General features: G+C 38.3%; 1 protein-coding gene across 4 annotated transcripts in view; it reads right to left on the minus strand.

The window, feature by feature from the left end:
• The window catches only part of satb2 (SATB homeobox 2), a 43,368-nt gene that overhangs the window by 12,905 nt on the left and 16,023 nt on the right, over positions 1 to 14,440 (minus strand). For 3 of the 4 annotated variants that reach the window (XM_048193891.1, XM_048193890.1, XM_048193893.1), the window contains 8 exons: positions 7,742 to 7,868; positions 6,647 to 6,770; positions 5,853 to 5,955; positions 4,123 to 4,164; positions 3,434 to 4,011; positions 2,052 to 2,264; positions 1,275 to 1,361; positions 325 to 477 (listed from right to left, as the gene is read on the minus strand). In XM_048193891.1, coding sequence (XP_048049848.1) covers positions 325 to 477; positions 1,275 to 1,361; positions 2,052 to 2,264; positions 3,434 to 4,011; positions 4,123 to 4,164; positions 5,853 to 5,955; positions 6,647 to 6,770; positions 7,742 to 7,868 — 1,427 coding nt within the window. The remainder of the gene's footprint in view (positions 1 to 324; positions 478 to 1,274; positions 1,362 to 2,051; positions 2,265 to 3,433; positions 4,012 to 4,122; positions 4,165 to 5,852; positions 5,956 to 6,646; positions 6,771 to 7,741; positions 7,869 to 14,440) is intronic. The other variant, XM_048193892.1, reaches the window with a different exon arrangement.

The raw sequence follows: 14,440 nt of genomic DNA on the forward strand, positions 1-14,440 counted from the left end.
AAGTACCTGAAAAGCACCTCATGTACCCAACCTCACTTTCACAGTGTACACTTAGTTGACTCAAATACATTACTAACAATAATCATATAAAGATGCCAAGTTGATTAAGTTCTCCAGTAGAATAAAATAAAATGTAAACTTATATATAAGATGTACTTGAAAACCAGAAGACAAAAGTATTTTGTTTCCCCTGTGTATTTGCTCATTTTTAAGTTCAGTTGAAGGTTTAGTTTTGGCATATGTTATATGAAAGGATGGAAACGTGTCAGGTTTATAAACAATAACGAGAAAATCTGGCTAAATAATTACTGAATCAGTTCTTACTTGGCTCTTATTGGCTGCCACCTTGGCAAAAAGTGCCTGAGACACTTTTGCCCGTTTCATCTCCTGCTGGATTTCGTCATAGATGGCCGAGGTGATGTTAACCAGCGGTTCCAGTTTCAGGGGAAGGTCAGGATTAGGACCAGAAGTCTTGGACTGTGAGGGTCCAGCGGTCAAAGTTAAAAGTAACAAAGAAGACAGATTGGTTAGATAAACATTCATAATTGCTACAGAGAGTACAATATGACAACATTCATGGATCCTTGTTTGTACCTGCAATGTACTAAGATTTTAGCAGATAAATCATTAAAGCATCCATAAGTAAACTCTTTGTAGTACGTGTTTGAAGTATGGTGTATTGATTTTAGAGTGGTGTGTTTTCTCATTCAATGTTTGAAGTTGCTCTGCAGGCACAGGCAAGTAATCTCACATTCCCCAGTAAAAACGATTGTGAGATAAACATATACAGACATAATAGTAATGATAATACACAACCACATTCCCTAAGACCAAAGAATGAGAACTTTGTTCTCATATCAGAAGGATTTTTATTATCTGCATGGGTTCATTCACAGTGGTCCTGAGGTTGAAAGCAGGCGCATTCATATGCTTCATACAAGCATTCTAGAAAGTCCACGCACCAGGTTCCAGGTCATTTAATATAAACATGCCATGACAGGAGAAAAGCCATGCTTTCCTGCATTTGTCATTTTAGAGAATCAAGAGCTTGTGAACCTGAAGTTTTAATGGGTGTGAACCCTGTAATCGCCAACAAACATTAATATAAACAGTATAAATTTGCACCTTCTGTAGTAGCTTGACTTATTGAGCATTTATTTTCAAAATGGGAAAAGTGTCATGCCTACAACTGATCACTACTCATACAGATCATGGAGGTCTCGGATGAGGTACACTCTATGAGGAAATGAAGTGAGTGTTGATGTAATCCTCACCGAGTTTGTGATTTTGGTCTTATTCTTCCAAATAGATGCCCACGCGTCAGGAGTTAACTGTTCATCGATGCTGCGCTCCCACACTTTCTGCATTGGGAGGTATGGCGTGACGTTAGCAATAAGGAGGTAGCAATCAGATTTTAGCTAGTTTGACCCTTAGAGGGCACTGTCTTGAAACTCAGTGTGGTTGTTTTAGTGAATTATCCATATTGTTATTCTCAGTACGTCAGTATGTGTTAATATATTTAAAGACAAAATATAATTTACATCATACTAGAATACGCTTTACCTAAAAATGTCAATGGAACTAAACATTTCACCTTTGTTTTTTGACTGGAATAGGCTGGAATACACTACAAAACTTTTGCCGAGATTTTTGCAGAGGATTCTATGCTAGTTGACAAAAGTCAGAGCCACTCTGTGTGTGGTGTCTAGTATTTTAAAATCTCTTCAGATTTTAAAAATCATGTAGTGTATTCCATCCTTTAATAAACTCAGTTCTTGCATTTTCTTTTTAAAACTTAACACTATAACAGCCTGATATGGATTGCAAAGAAAACAACAAAGTGTAAGCCAAACAAAACAAGTAAACAGATCACATGAATCCAGACAGAAACAAAAGCAATCTCATAGGCGTACAGATAAACAATTCAGAATCAGACACAACAAAAGCTTTCAGGTATTTCTACACCCAGTTAATCATACAAACACAGACGCAACAGGGGAAGAGGGATGTGTAGAGGGCTGAACCTAATCAAGGGTGGAAAAGTGGGGTACCTGAGAGAGGCGGGCGCCCCCAGGGCTGGGGTTTGTGCTTGGGGGCAGACTCACAGGAGGGTTCATGCTGCGTTCTCGCTCTTCCTGGTAAATGCGGTCCCTCTCGCTCTCAGGTAAGTTCAGGAAGTTCTGCATCGCTTTGAGGTTCACCAGCAAGGACTGAGAGGCTGAGCGTGGGTCTTCCTCTTTTCGCAAGATCTCCGACAGCAGGCCCTGGTGTACACACATAAGCACATACGTAAGCACAGGGGAAGCATTGTGAAGAAGGCTAATTCTTTCACAACGCATTTATGCAGCAACTTCACCTGCACCATGCAAGTCTCCACCCACACTTTGACTGACTGTGCACTATGTTGGATGTAATTGAACATAATTTAGACCTGCAGTGACTCTATGAATTCACCAGGTGTGAGAGGGTGTATGAGATCACCCTCTCACACCATGACCAGAGCAATCACACTGACATGCTCAAAGCGACTCACAGATTTGAAACCTTCAACAGAACAACTCTGACACTTTGATGATCATCTTGTATTTAGTTAAACTTGTTTAGTCCTGATTTGTATATGATTTAGTCTGTGTATGGGATAGTGACTAGGGCTGGCAATAAACCTTATAAATATTATGTTGTGATATTCTTTTTTTGTGATAGATATTTGCTGATATTCAATAAATTTCTCAATATTTATGTATTATGCATTGATCTTTACAATAAAAGAAAATCTCAGCTTGTTTTTAACAACGCTTTTCAGTTGTGCGACAAATTGTCAGTTAACTGAATTGAGTAATCTTTAAAGTGAGCATGAAATGGAAATTGTCCCTATCTATTTTCTAAATGGATGTTTTTGATTTTATTGTGAACGATTCATCCATGTATGTTTAATTTTTATTTATTAGTTTTTCTGACCTTGTAATTTTTAAGTAAATCTTGTTTTAAAACGACAAACTTCTCTCTTTTGACATATGCCAGACTTCTCCAATTGTCTGCTTAAACTCTGCCCCCTTTTTTTTTTTTTTTTTTTTTTTTTTTTTACAATTGACTGCAAACTCGCATTCAGATCTGTCTCCATCCAATCAACAAAAAGAGGAAGTGCTGAAACAAGTCAAGTTTATTTTTCGATAATACTTTTTTTTGAGTGTAACTTACAGAAACGTCATAGCCAAATAAAAAGCACATTAAAATCATTGCAATATTCACGTTACACAAGCAAAATAATTATGAAAACATCATGAATATTCAATACATTGCCCCACCCTAGAGACTAGTATGTTCTGAAGAGGTTCTTTGCTATTATACTTTGTGTACCTTGTTTCTCTTTGAACTGTCTCCATCCTGCGAACAATATGAGTACTATTTCAGCACCATGCTGTCTGTACTATACCTGTGTACGGTTGAAGGCAACTCGAGCGAACACTGCTTGCGAGACACTGGCCCTTTTCAGCTCATCTCGCACCTGTTGGTAGATATCAGATGAGACTTCCGCAGCCGAGGGGTTGGACCCGGGCTCTCCGGGGCCACCGGACTTGCTAGGCCGTGGGATGGGTGGGTGATTGAGAAACTGCTGGTTAAGAGCCTGCGGGTGCTGATGCAGGAGACGGCTGACGGCCAGCTGCTGGTTGATAAGATGGGCCATGGCTAACTGCTGTCTCACCAGCTGTGGACTGAGCTGGGGTGAGAGAAGTCCTCCGGGTGCCAAAAGAGGTTGCAAGGCGGCAGGCGGAGGTGGAGGAGGCACCTGGGCCCGTAGAGGAGGACTGTGATGGAGCTGCCCATGAGATGATGAAACTTGAGGCTGCCCTTGGGATGGAGGCTGAGACTGGGCTGAATTCTGAGGTTCTCCAGAGCCACCTTTCACAAGAGAGCTGGCACTGTTCAACGGACCAAGCTGTGCCAGGCCAGCCAGGTGAGGGGGCGGACGCTGGGCTAATACACAGAAGTCAGCAAGACTGTCCCTTTCAACTGCAGAGGGATGGAGATGCATATGAGGCACTAGAATAAACTCTCTAGTGTTTCAGTTGACAAATCAATACAGTCCTTTACCCAAAGAAACATCTGAGTGTAGATGCTTACCCTTGATTTCGGAGCTCTCTCGCCCTTGCCACAAATAATCCCCTAAAACAGACACAAGGAACTCATGGTAAGTGACAAAAGCATTCACTCACTCAATCACGCTCACAGTGAAACAACAACATTCTTTCATGAATAGAAACTTTTACAACTTTGGCTTAGAATCATATGACTGACACATGAGTCATCCAATAGAGTCTCTTCGCACTGGCACACACATCTGGCAATGCGGGCTGAGTGTTTAGCTCTGGGAGGCAAGGAGCAGAACTAATGGAGGGGGCTCGGTGTAACTCAACACCACTTACTCTGTCAGCGTGCCGAGGATTGCTTTATTCTTTGTTGGCACTAGCTCTCTCGCTGCACTTGGGGTTTAGCCCCCACTTTGATCTGTCCTGCTGTGTAATTATTTCACTTTTTGAAGAGGCAACGAGAGGAGGAAAATTGTCTCAGGCATTTGGATGCTAAGAGGCTTAAACAGCGGAGCTGTGGGACGACTCCCTGTAGGACCTGCCGCTGGGAGACCCCCTGCAGCATTTTGGGGGAAGGAACAGTGGTTTCTATTAGGCAGTGAGGAGGCTTAGGTTACCCCATCCCATGTAAGAGGAGTCATTAAGAGATAACGTATAAAACGCAGTACAAAGCTCAAGACTTGCTCATGACCCTGAACACCTTACCACACGCTAGAAATGGGACATCTCATAAAAAAAAAACCCACACACATTCCCTGTGTCTGAATATGCATACTTCCCTACTATATAGTACTCAATAAAAATGTTGGGTTAAAAATAACCCAACAAGTAACCCAACTATGGGTTAACATAGCACCTTCCCAACTGTGGGTTATTTTAAAAAAAATAACCAAACAGTTGGGTTACTTGTTGGGTTATTTACTAACTATAACTATTTACTTTTATTCATGACATTATTTTAATATATAAAATATACTTTGTTTTCTAGATTGTTTATTTGTATAAAATAATGTTTTAACAAATATATTTTAAATTACAAATGAAATATTGTGGAGCCATTTAATGTAAATATACATGTGTACATATTAAATTTAAAACACACAAAAGTACATCAATTCAAAACCTATGCAAATTTGTACAAACAGTACACATTCAAAACCTACACAAACATGTACAGAGTAAACTCAAAACATAAATAAAATATGTATACAGAACACACACAAAAAAAAAAATATGGCAAAAAAAATATGTAAAAAATGTATGTCCAAATTCATAGTATTCATAAAACAAGAGGCGAAAAGTACATAGATGACCTACTACTTGACAAAGTACCTGGAGAAATTCTGAAGTGCACATCTAAGGGACACTTTACAATCCCATTAGGTCACAGGAGAGGAGTTGGCAGTGGCAGTGAAACGACAGAACTGATGCAGTAAGTCACTTGACAGCGACAACATGACAACATGACGGATACAGTACATCCGGATTTCATTTGTGATATACACATTTATACTATATAGTACATACCTTTTCAACGGTTACAAAGTAAGTTCTTCATCAAATATAGTACCTACTCAGACTGCGATATTGGACACAGCTATGCTTTCCTGACCAGTCTACTGTGCTGATTTCAGGTTAGCATCTTAACCTTTTTTCCCCACTTGATTTAAGATGGCACCATATAACAGAGGAAGGATTTGAGGCTGGATTTTGGTTGGACAGAGTAAAAATATAACCAAAAAAAGTCATTAGCAAAAGTCTTACCTTTAATTTTTTTGTACTTCTTGTACCAGCGACCAAACTCTTGGCATTTGGCAGTTGAGACGTTAGCATAGTAGGAACTATTCACTATTGAGGAAATCATACTCTGGAAAAAAGTCCAAGAAATGAGTGAGGTCAGTAAAAAGGAAGAAATCAGAGTAAAGACAGAGGATAACGGAAATAAACACACATGATCAAGATCTTAAAATTGCAATGATAAATGGCCTATAAAACACATTACTGCGGAAAGCCACCCAGGCAAGGCGGATAGCGAACGCCGCGACAAGCTTCAAGCCGCAGTGACACAAGTGGAGATGAAGAGCCACACACATATGCAAACAATTGATATGAGGATCAACACCCACACAGAGTTCCACTTAAACACAGCATGCACAGATACATAAATCTCAAAGATTGCTCGCTTACTTGGAAATGAGCACAGCAAGGATCGCGGATGCACACCCACATAGACACACACATGCATACTCTCTCTCATGGTGAAGTAATTTCTGGGTTTTAGAAATGGCCCATGAATGCAGGGAATTTGAGTAAATTTTGAATTGATGAACGAAACATTCTAAGCATGTACTGACAATATTGATTGGAACAACTGCAAGCATAGTGCAATATTGAGCCCAACATTTTCATTTATGTTATACTGCTAAGTATTATGTTGTATTTTTGGCATAGTTAGCATATGTTTTACATATGATCTAAAATGCCATGCTTTACATATCATTTTAAAGCCAAATCTATGTCTGTTGGATTTGAAAAATTTGAGTGGGTAGCAACTCTACCTGTGAGAGTGGACATTCTTTGGCCAGGGTGCTCTGGTTCATCTCTTTGAGCAGTTCTTTGAGGGCGTTGCGTACTGTAGCGTGGTTCCACTGCTCTGATGGGAGGTCCTCCAGTTTAGCAAAGCTGTATCCATAAAACATTTTTACTCATCCCTCCATTAAAGTAATAATCTTCAATTCCTAATCAATAAACCCTGCAGCAGGCCAGGTCAGCAATACTATCACCATGAAGATACAGGGAAACAAACCTGGATTGTACACGACTACACAATGCCTACAATCCTCTCTTTTGGAGTCTATGTTTATTTCCTCAGCTTTCAGAAGTAAACTGCAATCAGTGGGCATGAAAGGGCTCATTGAGGAGTGCAGATAAAAGTTTACCCTGGCCTATCTCCTGTTCTTATATATGCACAGAGCTTTAGAGTATTGCTCAACAGTCTATTATTGCCAAAGAAAAATAATTCCCTACTTATCTGGACATTTGAAGTGTTATAATACATGGAAAAGGGAAACTTTTGTACATGTTCCATCAATGCACATATTAAAAAAAACAAATATTAATAATAATAAAATATATAGCATAACATCAATTAATATCAATAAATTATTAATTATTGATTTTTTTAATAATATAATAAATTATTATATATAACAAACCAATATATTATTTTCCCATAGTTTGTATACAGATGATACAATATTTATCAATTACATTATATAAACATTACGATTTCAATTAATCATCTAAAAAATCAAACAAATTAAAGGTTTTACAGCCTGATACCACAAGATAAAAATTCCACAAATAACTTTTTTTTGTTGGTTTGTGCTGGTAATTTAAAACTAAAATTGGACCTATACTTGTTTATTTTATATTACTATTATTATTATTATTATTAATAATTAATAATATGAAAGTTAATAATAATTAATATAATAATTAATATTAAATATAATATAATAATTCCTCCCCTCCAAAAAAATTATATATATATATATATATATATATATATATATAAAACCATTAAGGTTCTCTGCTGAACTAAGGGACTATTGAAAAACCTTTATGTTTAAGAGTGCTTGGTCGTCTCGTACCTCTGTAGCTGGATGCGTAGCGTGACCATGTGGTAAACGTCCAGTAACATATCAGCAACCGTTGCCTCTGGAGCATCTGTCAGGTAATGGATGGGCAGGGGGTTCCAGCGGCCCACCTTAATGATGCCTGTGAAAAGGAAGCAGAGAGAGGGGAGAGTCGATTAACCCCACTTGATCTCATTGTGTGGCAAATTTGTGTAGCATATTTCCATGACATCATCAGAGATGGCCTCATGTCAATGATGGCTGTAATGAAATCTCAATAAGAGAATAAGTTAGGAGGGGCTCCACTCCAATGAGTACTAGGCAGCTCCACCAAACCAGAACCAAAGCTGGCACATTACATCATCACACAAGCACCCACTTCCAGCAAAAATCAACATTAGAGGGCACACAAAACATGATGATTGAAAGACAGGGAGACAAGAACATGGAGTGATTGGAAAGAGGGGGTTAAGGTAGGTGGCAAACCAACATGATTTACTGCATATGGCGAAATATATGATTATACATAAGGTATTTAAGTGACAAGGAAGCGTAGTGGGAAATGAGTCATATATTTATCATTTGCTAAATAATTTACACTACCTGTGGGTTATTGCATCAAACATTTTGAAAATCATACATTTCGGAGGACTTTGTTTCCTTACTTCTCGTATTCTGCGGCGCTTCATCTTGTGCTATAAAAGCAGACAGCAAGGAACAATAGCACCAATGATAAGGCTTTATCTATTAAATACTTATCAGGTCAGGAAGAAGCACCTATCGTGCATACTGAAAGCCACACCAATAACCGCAGGCCCAAGGGGCGCCTGTGGATCTTTTATAACCAAGGAGTATATATAGGAAGCAGGCGCTCGTCTAGCGCATCGCAGACTCTTATGTCCACCCCCGATCCAACCCCCCACCCTCACCCTCCATTAATGGGCCGTCATAAACACAGGTCAATGATTGTATGATTAACCCAAATTGACTGTTATAAATGCCTCTCGTTGTGCAAAGGAAGAGACGGGCATTTATGGCTGAGGAGTAATCTGTAATCGGGGTGTCACTGTGAGACAAAGCCATATTTCTGAACGATGCCATCTGATTGTTTTGTAAATACTCCAGGTAACTAAGGCCGTCCCACAATGACCTGTGTGAAGAGACGTAAATTGCTTCCCATTTTAAAGAGATAGTTCATGCAAATATGAACATTCTGTCATCATTTACTCATGTCATTGGCAACCCATCTGACTTTTTTTTTCTTCTGAAAAACACAAAAGCAGATATTTGAAGTCCACAATTTTAAACTACAGCACATGCATTGAAACAACTTCACTGACTCTGATTGTGTGGACAAAAAAGAAAGAAAAAAATACCAAGATATTTTTCAAATTATCTTCTTTTGTTTTCCAATGAAGAAAGAAAGCCATTCATGTTTGGAACAACATGAGGGTAAATGAGTAGATGATGACAGAATTTTTGGGTTAACTATCCCTTTAATGGTTAATGAGAAATGTTTTGATGGGTTTAACTATTACTAAATACATTAAAAATGTCAAGCAATCAAGCAGTGATCATCTTTTTAGACTTTATAACTTTTTAAATGCATTCACCTTCAAACTGTGAATTATCCCTCTAAATTATACTGAAGCTGAATAGGTTTACAGATCAGGGTCAGGATAAAACATAACCAGCAGTGGCATCTACTGAGGGTGCCATAATTTTTTTTCCAAGAACCACACTGTGCTATTAAAAATGAATTAGCTGAATCTATTATGCCCTCCGCTCTATTTATTTCCAGATGTCGCAATCATTGTCAAGATGCGCTGTACATGTAAACTGGACCCTGCGCTCATTGCATTATTAACCGTTTTCCAAACACTGCACACGTCCGTAAACACTTTTCAACACGCACCGCTCGCATGCATGTGCAGTCAATTCCACATCTCTTGTGCAAATGTATATATCCAACACATCCGACAACAGGACGTGAACCTGACCAAAAAACCAAGGGTGTGCCATGAATAGATACAAAACACATCCACACACACAAACTCTCACACAAAAGTATTTCCTATGGTCTTAAGAGGGACTGACTGAAGCTGTGAAAACTAAACAATGCTAATCACATTACTATCCACTAAATGAGACCCAGACGCTGCCCAGCTTCCCTCTCTCGCTCTCTTTCTTTCTCTTTTGTATTTTTTTTTTTTTGCTTTGCTTTAGGCTGTTTGTGTCATCTGAAGAGCTCCAGCTGCTCAATCACACACAGACATGCCGATGGATCACTTACCTCCATCTAGACACTGTACTGCCATGCCACTGCTGCCACTAAAGCCTGATTGAATGAGTTAGTTTTGGACAGAAACTGTTTTCGCAAATTTGCAATGCTTCTGAATGCTTCTGATGTGGGAGCTTATCAGTGTCAGAATCTAAACAGGGCCAGTGGGTTTGCAAGACCCCTAGATTATGAAAATGGGCCTCACTGGTGTAAAACATTCATTTGAATTTGGTCTTAATGTAAATATAAAAAAATAAATTTAGTCTTAATATAAAATCCATAGAGCAACTGCAACATTGTTCCTCTTAAGTAACTCATACTGTATAGTACGATGTACTTTAGTGTAACAGATTTTATGTAAACAGACAACAATTAAAGTAGAACTATGTACAAAAGTGAATAGGCCTATATAAATTAATTATATAATTTTTGGCAAATAAAGAAAAGTGCAAAATCAAAAATAATGTAAAAATATAGCTAATTGAGGTAGAACTACGTAAAAAGTAAACAGGCCTATAAATAGATGCCTTAAATAGATTTGGGTTTTTTTTTTGTTTTTGTTTTGCAAATAAAGTAAAAATTGTATAGTCAGTAAAAAATGAGGAAATTTGGTACAAAATAAAAATTTAAATAATGCATAATTAAAATTAAATAAATTAAATAAATACTGAAAAAATATTAATTCAATAACTATGCAAACATTAAAAAACAGATTTATCTTATCTTCTCATCAGCAGTGCTTGAATTCCTTCCCCATATTATTCTTGAGAAAGTGTCACAAGCCTTATGCTTTATTTCTGCCATTCAAAAGTGTTTTAAACCTTAAATGGTAAGCACACCAAAGACACAATAGCTTCAGTATAGAATTTTTCTTTTTCTGTCAAATGTAAGAAAATGCTCAGGTGTGGAATCTGTGAATACGTCTGGGTGTGCAGTACTTGGCATGAATAAATCATGTAAATTACTGTAAACTGTTGACTGGTTACTGTTTGCTACCTTCATTTAATGCTATTGGAGACATTCAATGATTATTGCTTCCAGTTATGATTGGGGGCAAAGCTCCTTGTGTCAGAACTTATAATGTATTTGTTTATTATAGATTATTTTGTGCGCTTCCAAGTATGTCGGGGCCCTAGACAACCACTATATGACGGTCCAACCCTGCTGGTGACCCTTGTAACAACAGTGAACTTCTATCCTCTGAGACACAAGTCTTTGTTCTAAAGGTATTTGTGGAGATGTATTCCCCAGACAGTGAATTAAAGAAGAGAGGCAAGTCAGACAGATGAAGACAATTTGTATGATTGTGCCACGCCCACCTTTAGATCTGTCCTCCTTCTTCAAGTCTGTGTTTATATTACTGGTTTTGCTATGATTTTTGAGGAACGCTGCTGTTTTGTCTCATTGTGCAATGCTGAACGTATGCCCACCGCAGACGTCTTGAGTATTCAAGACATATAAGACAGATGTGCAGTAGCATCAATTAAGACTGAACTGAGATGCTCTTTATGTACTTTAAGTTAAGCAGTGATTCATTTCAATTGCTGTCGAACGTTTCAAAAGCGTCGAACGTCAGTGAGTTTATCCCGTTCACATGTTCAACGTTGAACAGACAGCTCACTGCAACCAATCTGAAAAAATCTCTGTTCCAATAAAAAGCGGTTAAATTTATTCCTATTTACAGTATGAGCTAGCATCATACAGAGACTGTGGTAATGTCATTAATGAATCATTTTTAACTTGGAAAGACTCTGTTCCTTGTCATTTTCCTCCCCCAGTACAAACCATTGTTCCCATTGCCACATTAAAATTCCTCCTCCCAGTGCTAGGCTTTCATGTGGTCGACTGGTGGCTTGGCTAAAACTTATGTGTATCCATCCATACACACTCACACACACACACAAACGCTACCTCACACACAGTCTGAAAATTTTCCTTAGCATACATACTCTGTTTGGCAGAGCTAGTTTGGAAAGATGCACTGAACTCCAAATGTTTGCTGCTCTGAATGACTTGGCCCGGTGAAGGGATGCCCCACTATATGAGTCGTGAAATCCATCTCTATACTGTTATTATCAGTCATCAGTAATATACACAGGAGAAATCAAACAGGAACGGCAGGCCTGAGAAATACTTACAGAATGTATTATGGTTTTGGTTTTTTAGCATAATATCATAATATAAACATCTTATATCTGTTATGAAATCAGTATTTTGGTCTGTTGAAAAGGCTGTGAAAGTGAAAATTTGTCTGGCTAGACAGGTGAAGACCCCTGGCAACAACAATGACAGAACTGACTTGTTTCTGATTGGCTGCCAGGGGTGTCAGATGGCAGATGGAAGGCTTACTCACTTTGGTCATAAATCTAAGTAAATCAAAGGATTCGTTGAAGACTGAGATAGATCTTCATCCAAATATTTTTCCGAAATTCTCCTGTAATTTTCCATGGAAAAAAAGGCATACAGGTTTCAAACAAAACGGCGTAAATGAGGTCAGAATCTTCATTTTTGGGTGACCTACTATTCCCTATAAGTAAGGCATCCCTGCAAATGTAAAAGTGGGAATTAGTTAATTGTCATTACTCAAAGAATGTGAAGTGACGGTTCGGCCTCTATCAGGCAACAGCGTGTATTTTCATCAAACTGCCCCAGTTCGACCTGTTGTGGCTGCATGTCAAACGTGGCAGCACAACAATGCGCTCGTGCTGTAATCCGTCACCACTGTTAATTGTCTGAAGCCTTAAAGTACAGGTCTGTCCATACAATTCTATAAAAGTACTCAGACCCTTATAATTGAAATAAACAATATCTCCCAGTTAATTACTGGTCAGGCTAATTAAAGAAAGGCAGCGGTGCTGGGAGAGGAGCTTAAATATACCACTAGGAGAGAGCTATGCAGGACACAATTCAAACAGGGAGAAAATAGATGGGACTCTGTGTAATTTTGGTTGTGAACCACAGAGGAAAAAATGTATAATTTAAGCCAGAAATTATTCATTTAACATAAACGCTTGCTTTAAAAACAAAAAGTATTCATTTGAGAGGAGAGCTCTCCCTCTCTCCTTCTATCGCTCATTCTCTGCTCCTTTTAGGAATAGACTGAAGTCAGTACATCTTGTTAGTGCGTGAGCGAGTGTGGGAGCCGTATCCCTCACCTCTTCTTTTATCTGGCCTCATCTGAACTGATCACTGTGAGAGGGTGTGTGGATTATATTGAGTCTAAATGGTTTGTTTTCCACTGCTATCCTGTCCTCCTCCATGTCCTTTTGATATTGTTTTGCGACCGCGCAGAGGTGACCTCTCGTATTTCTGCGTTCAGGGGAGTAGCGTCTGGGACTTCCTCACAGATGTGGCGCCATTGTGTGGGCCAGACAGGACTATTCTGCCTTTCCAATCATAATGCCGCTTCTATCAATTTGCATACTTGTTTCATTTTATAGCACATTACGGTATTTTTGGAGGTTCCACAAATGGCTTAAGGAGTCGCTGTGTGGGAAACATATTGATCCTGTTTTTGGCTCTTCAAAGGAATTTCTAAAGGGAGTGCTTTGAGTGAATTTATGCGAGTGACTAATGTTTTTTTTTTTTTTTTCTGTTTTCGTTACTGTGTATATTTAGTTGTCAAAAAAATAGAAAGGATGCTTATTTAACATTATTTTTGATGAATAACAAGCTCCAGTCACACACAAACAAACCACGCAGCATTTAATTTTAAAAACTACAATCACTACAAAAACGTAGCAGACATTTCATCAGTCTGACTTAAATGATCATTTAATTAAAGGTTGAAACGTGGCCTTCAATTTTCGCTCTTTGTTTTCTGACAATACTTTTAAAAACACTTTCAATAAAATGCAGCGCCATCAAATCGCACAACAAACTTCCTTCTAGTCAGATGTTCAGGACGTGAACTGTGAACACAAACACGACATAAAAATAAGTTCACATCAATGCCAAATGCTCAACTTATGAAGTAAATCATGATGTCTTTTGTTACCGTGGATCAACATGAAGTAATGACTGTTTTAAATTTTCTTCATACTTTACAGAATCCAAGTAAACTCTCAATCTTCTGGGAGATGACAATCATGTGTGCAACAATAAAATAAAGCATTATATTGCTTCTTTGGCCCACATACTCATAAACATTCTCCATATACACACACAAACAGGCACAGAAAATGGACACATACTATGTGAGTACAAAGACCTCGAGCAGACACAAACATGCATTCCCACAAAGTTACCACATACACACAAATACAGTTCACACGCATCTTTTTGTTACGTGAAAGTACAGCATTCTTTGCCTTGCCATTTCCTTTGTTCTTGTTTAATGAGATTTTCAGACTGTCTGTGATTCAGTTATGTTGAACAAATGCCCTTCCTCCTCAGTGTTCTCAGACACATAAGCCCAAAACAGTATATCCTCC

Source organism: Megalobrama amblycephala, linkage group LG6, assembly GCF_018812025.1.
Source record: "Megalobrama amblycephala isolate DHTTF-2021 linkage group LG6, ASM1881202v1, whole genome shotgun sequence".
NCBI classification, from domain to species: Eukaryota; Metazoa; Chordata; class Actinopteri; order Cypriniformes; family Xenocyprididae; genus Megalobrama; species Megalobrama amblycephala.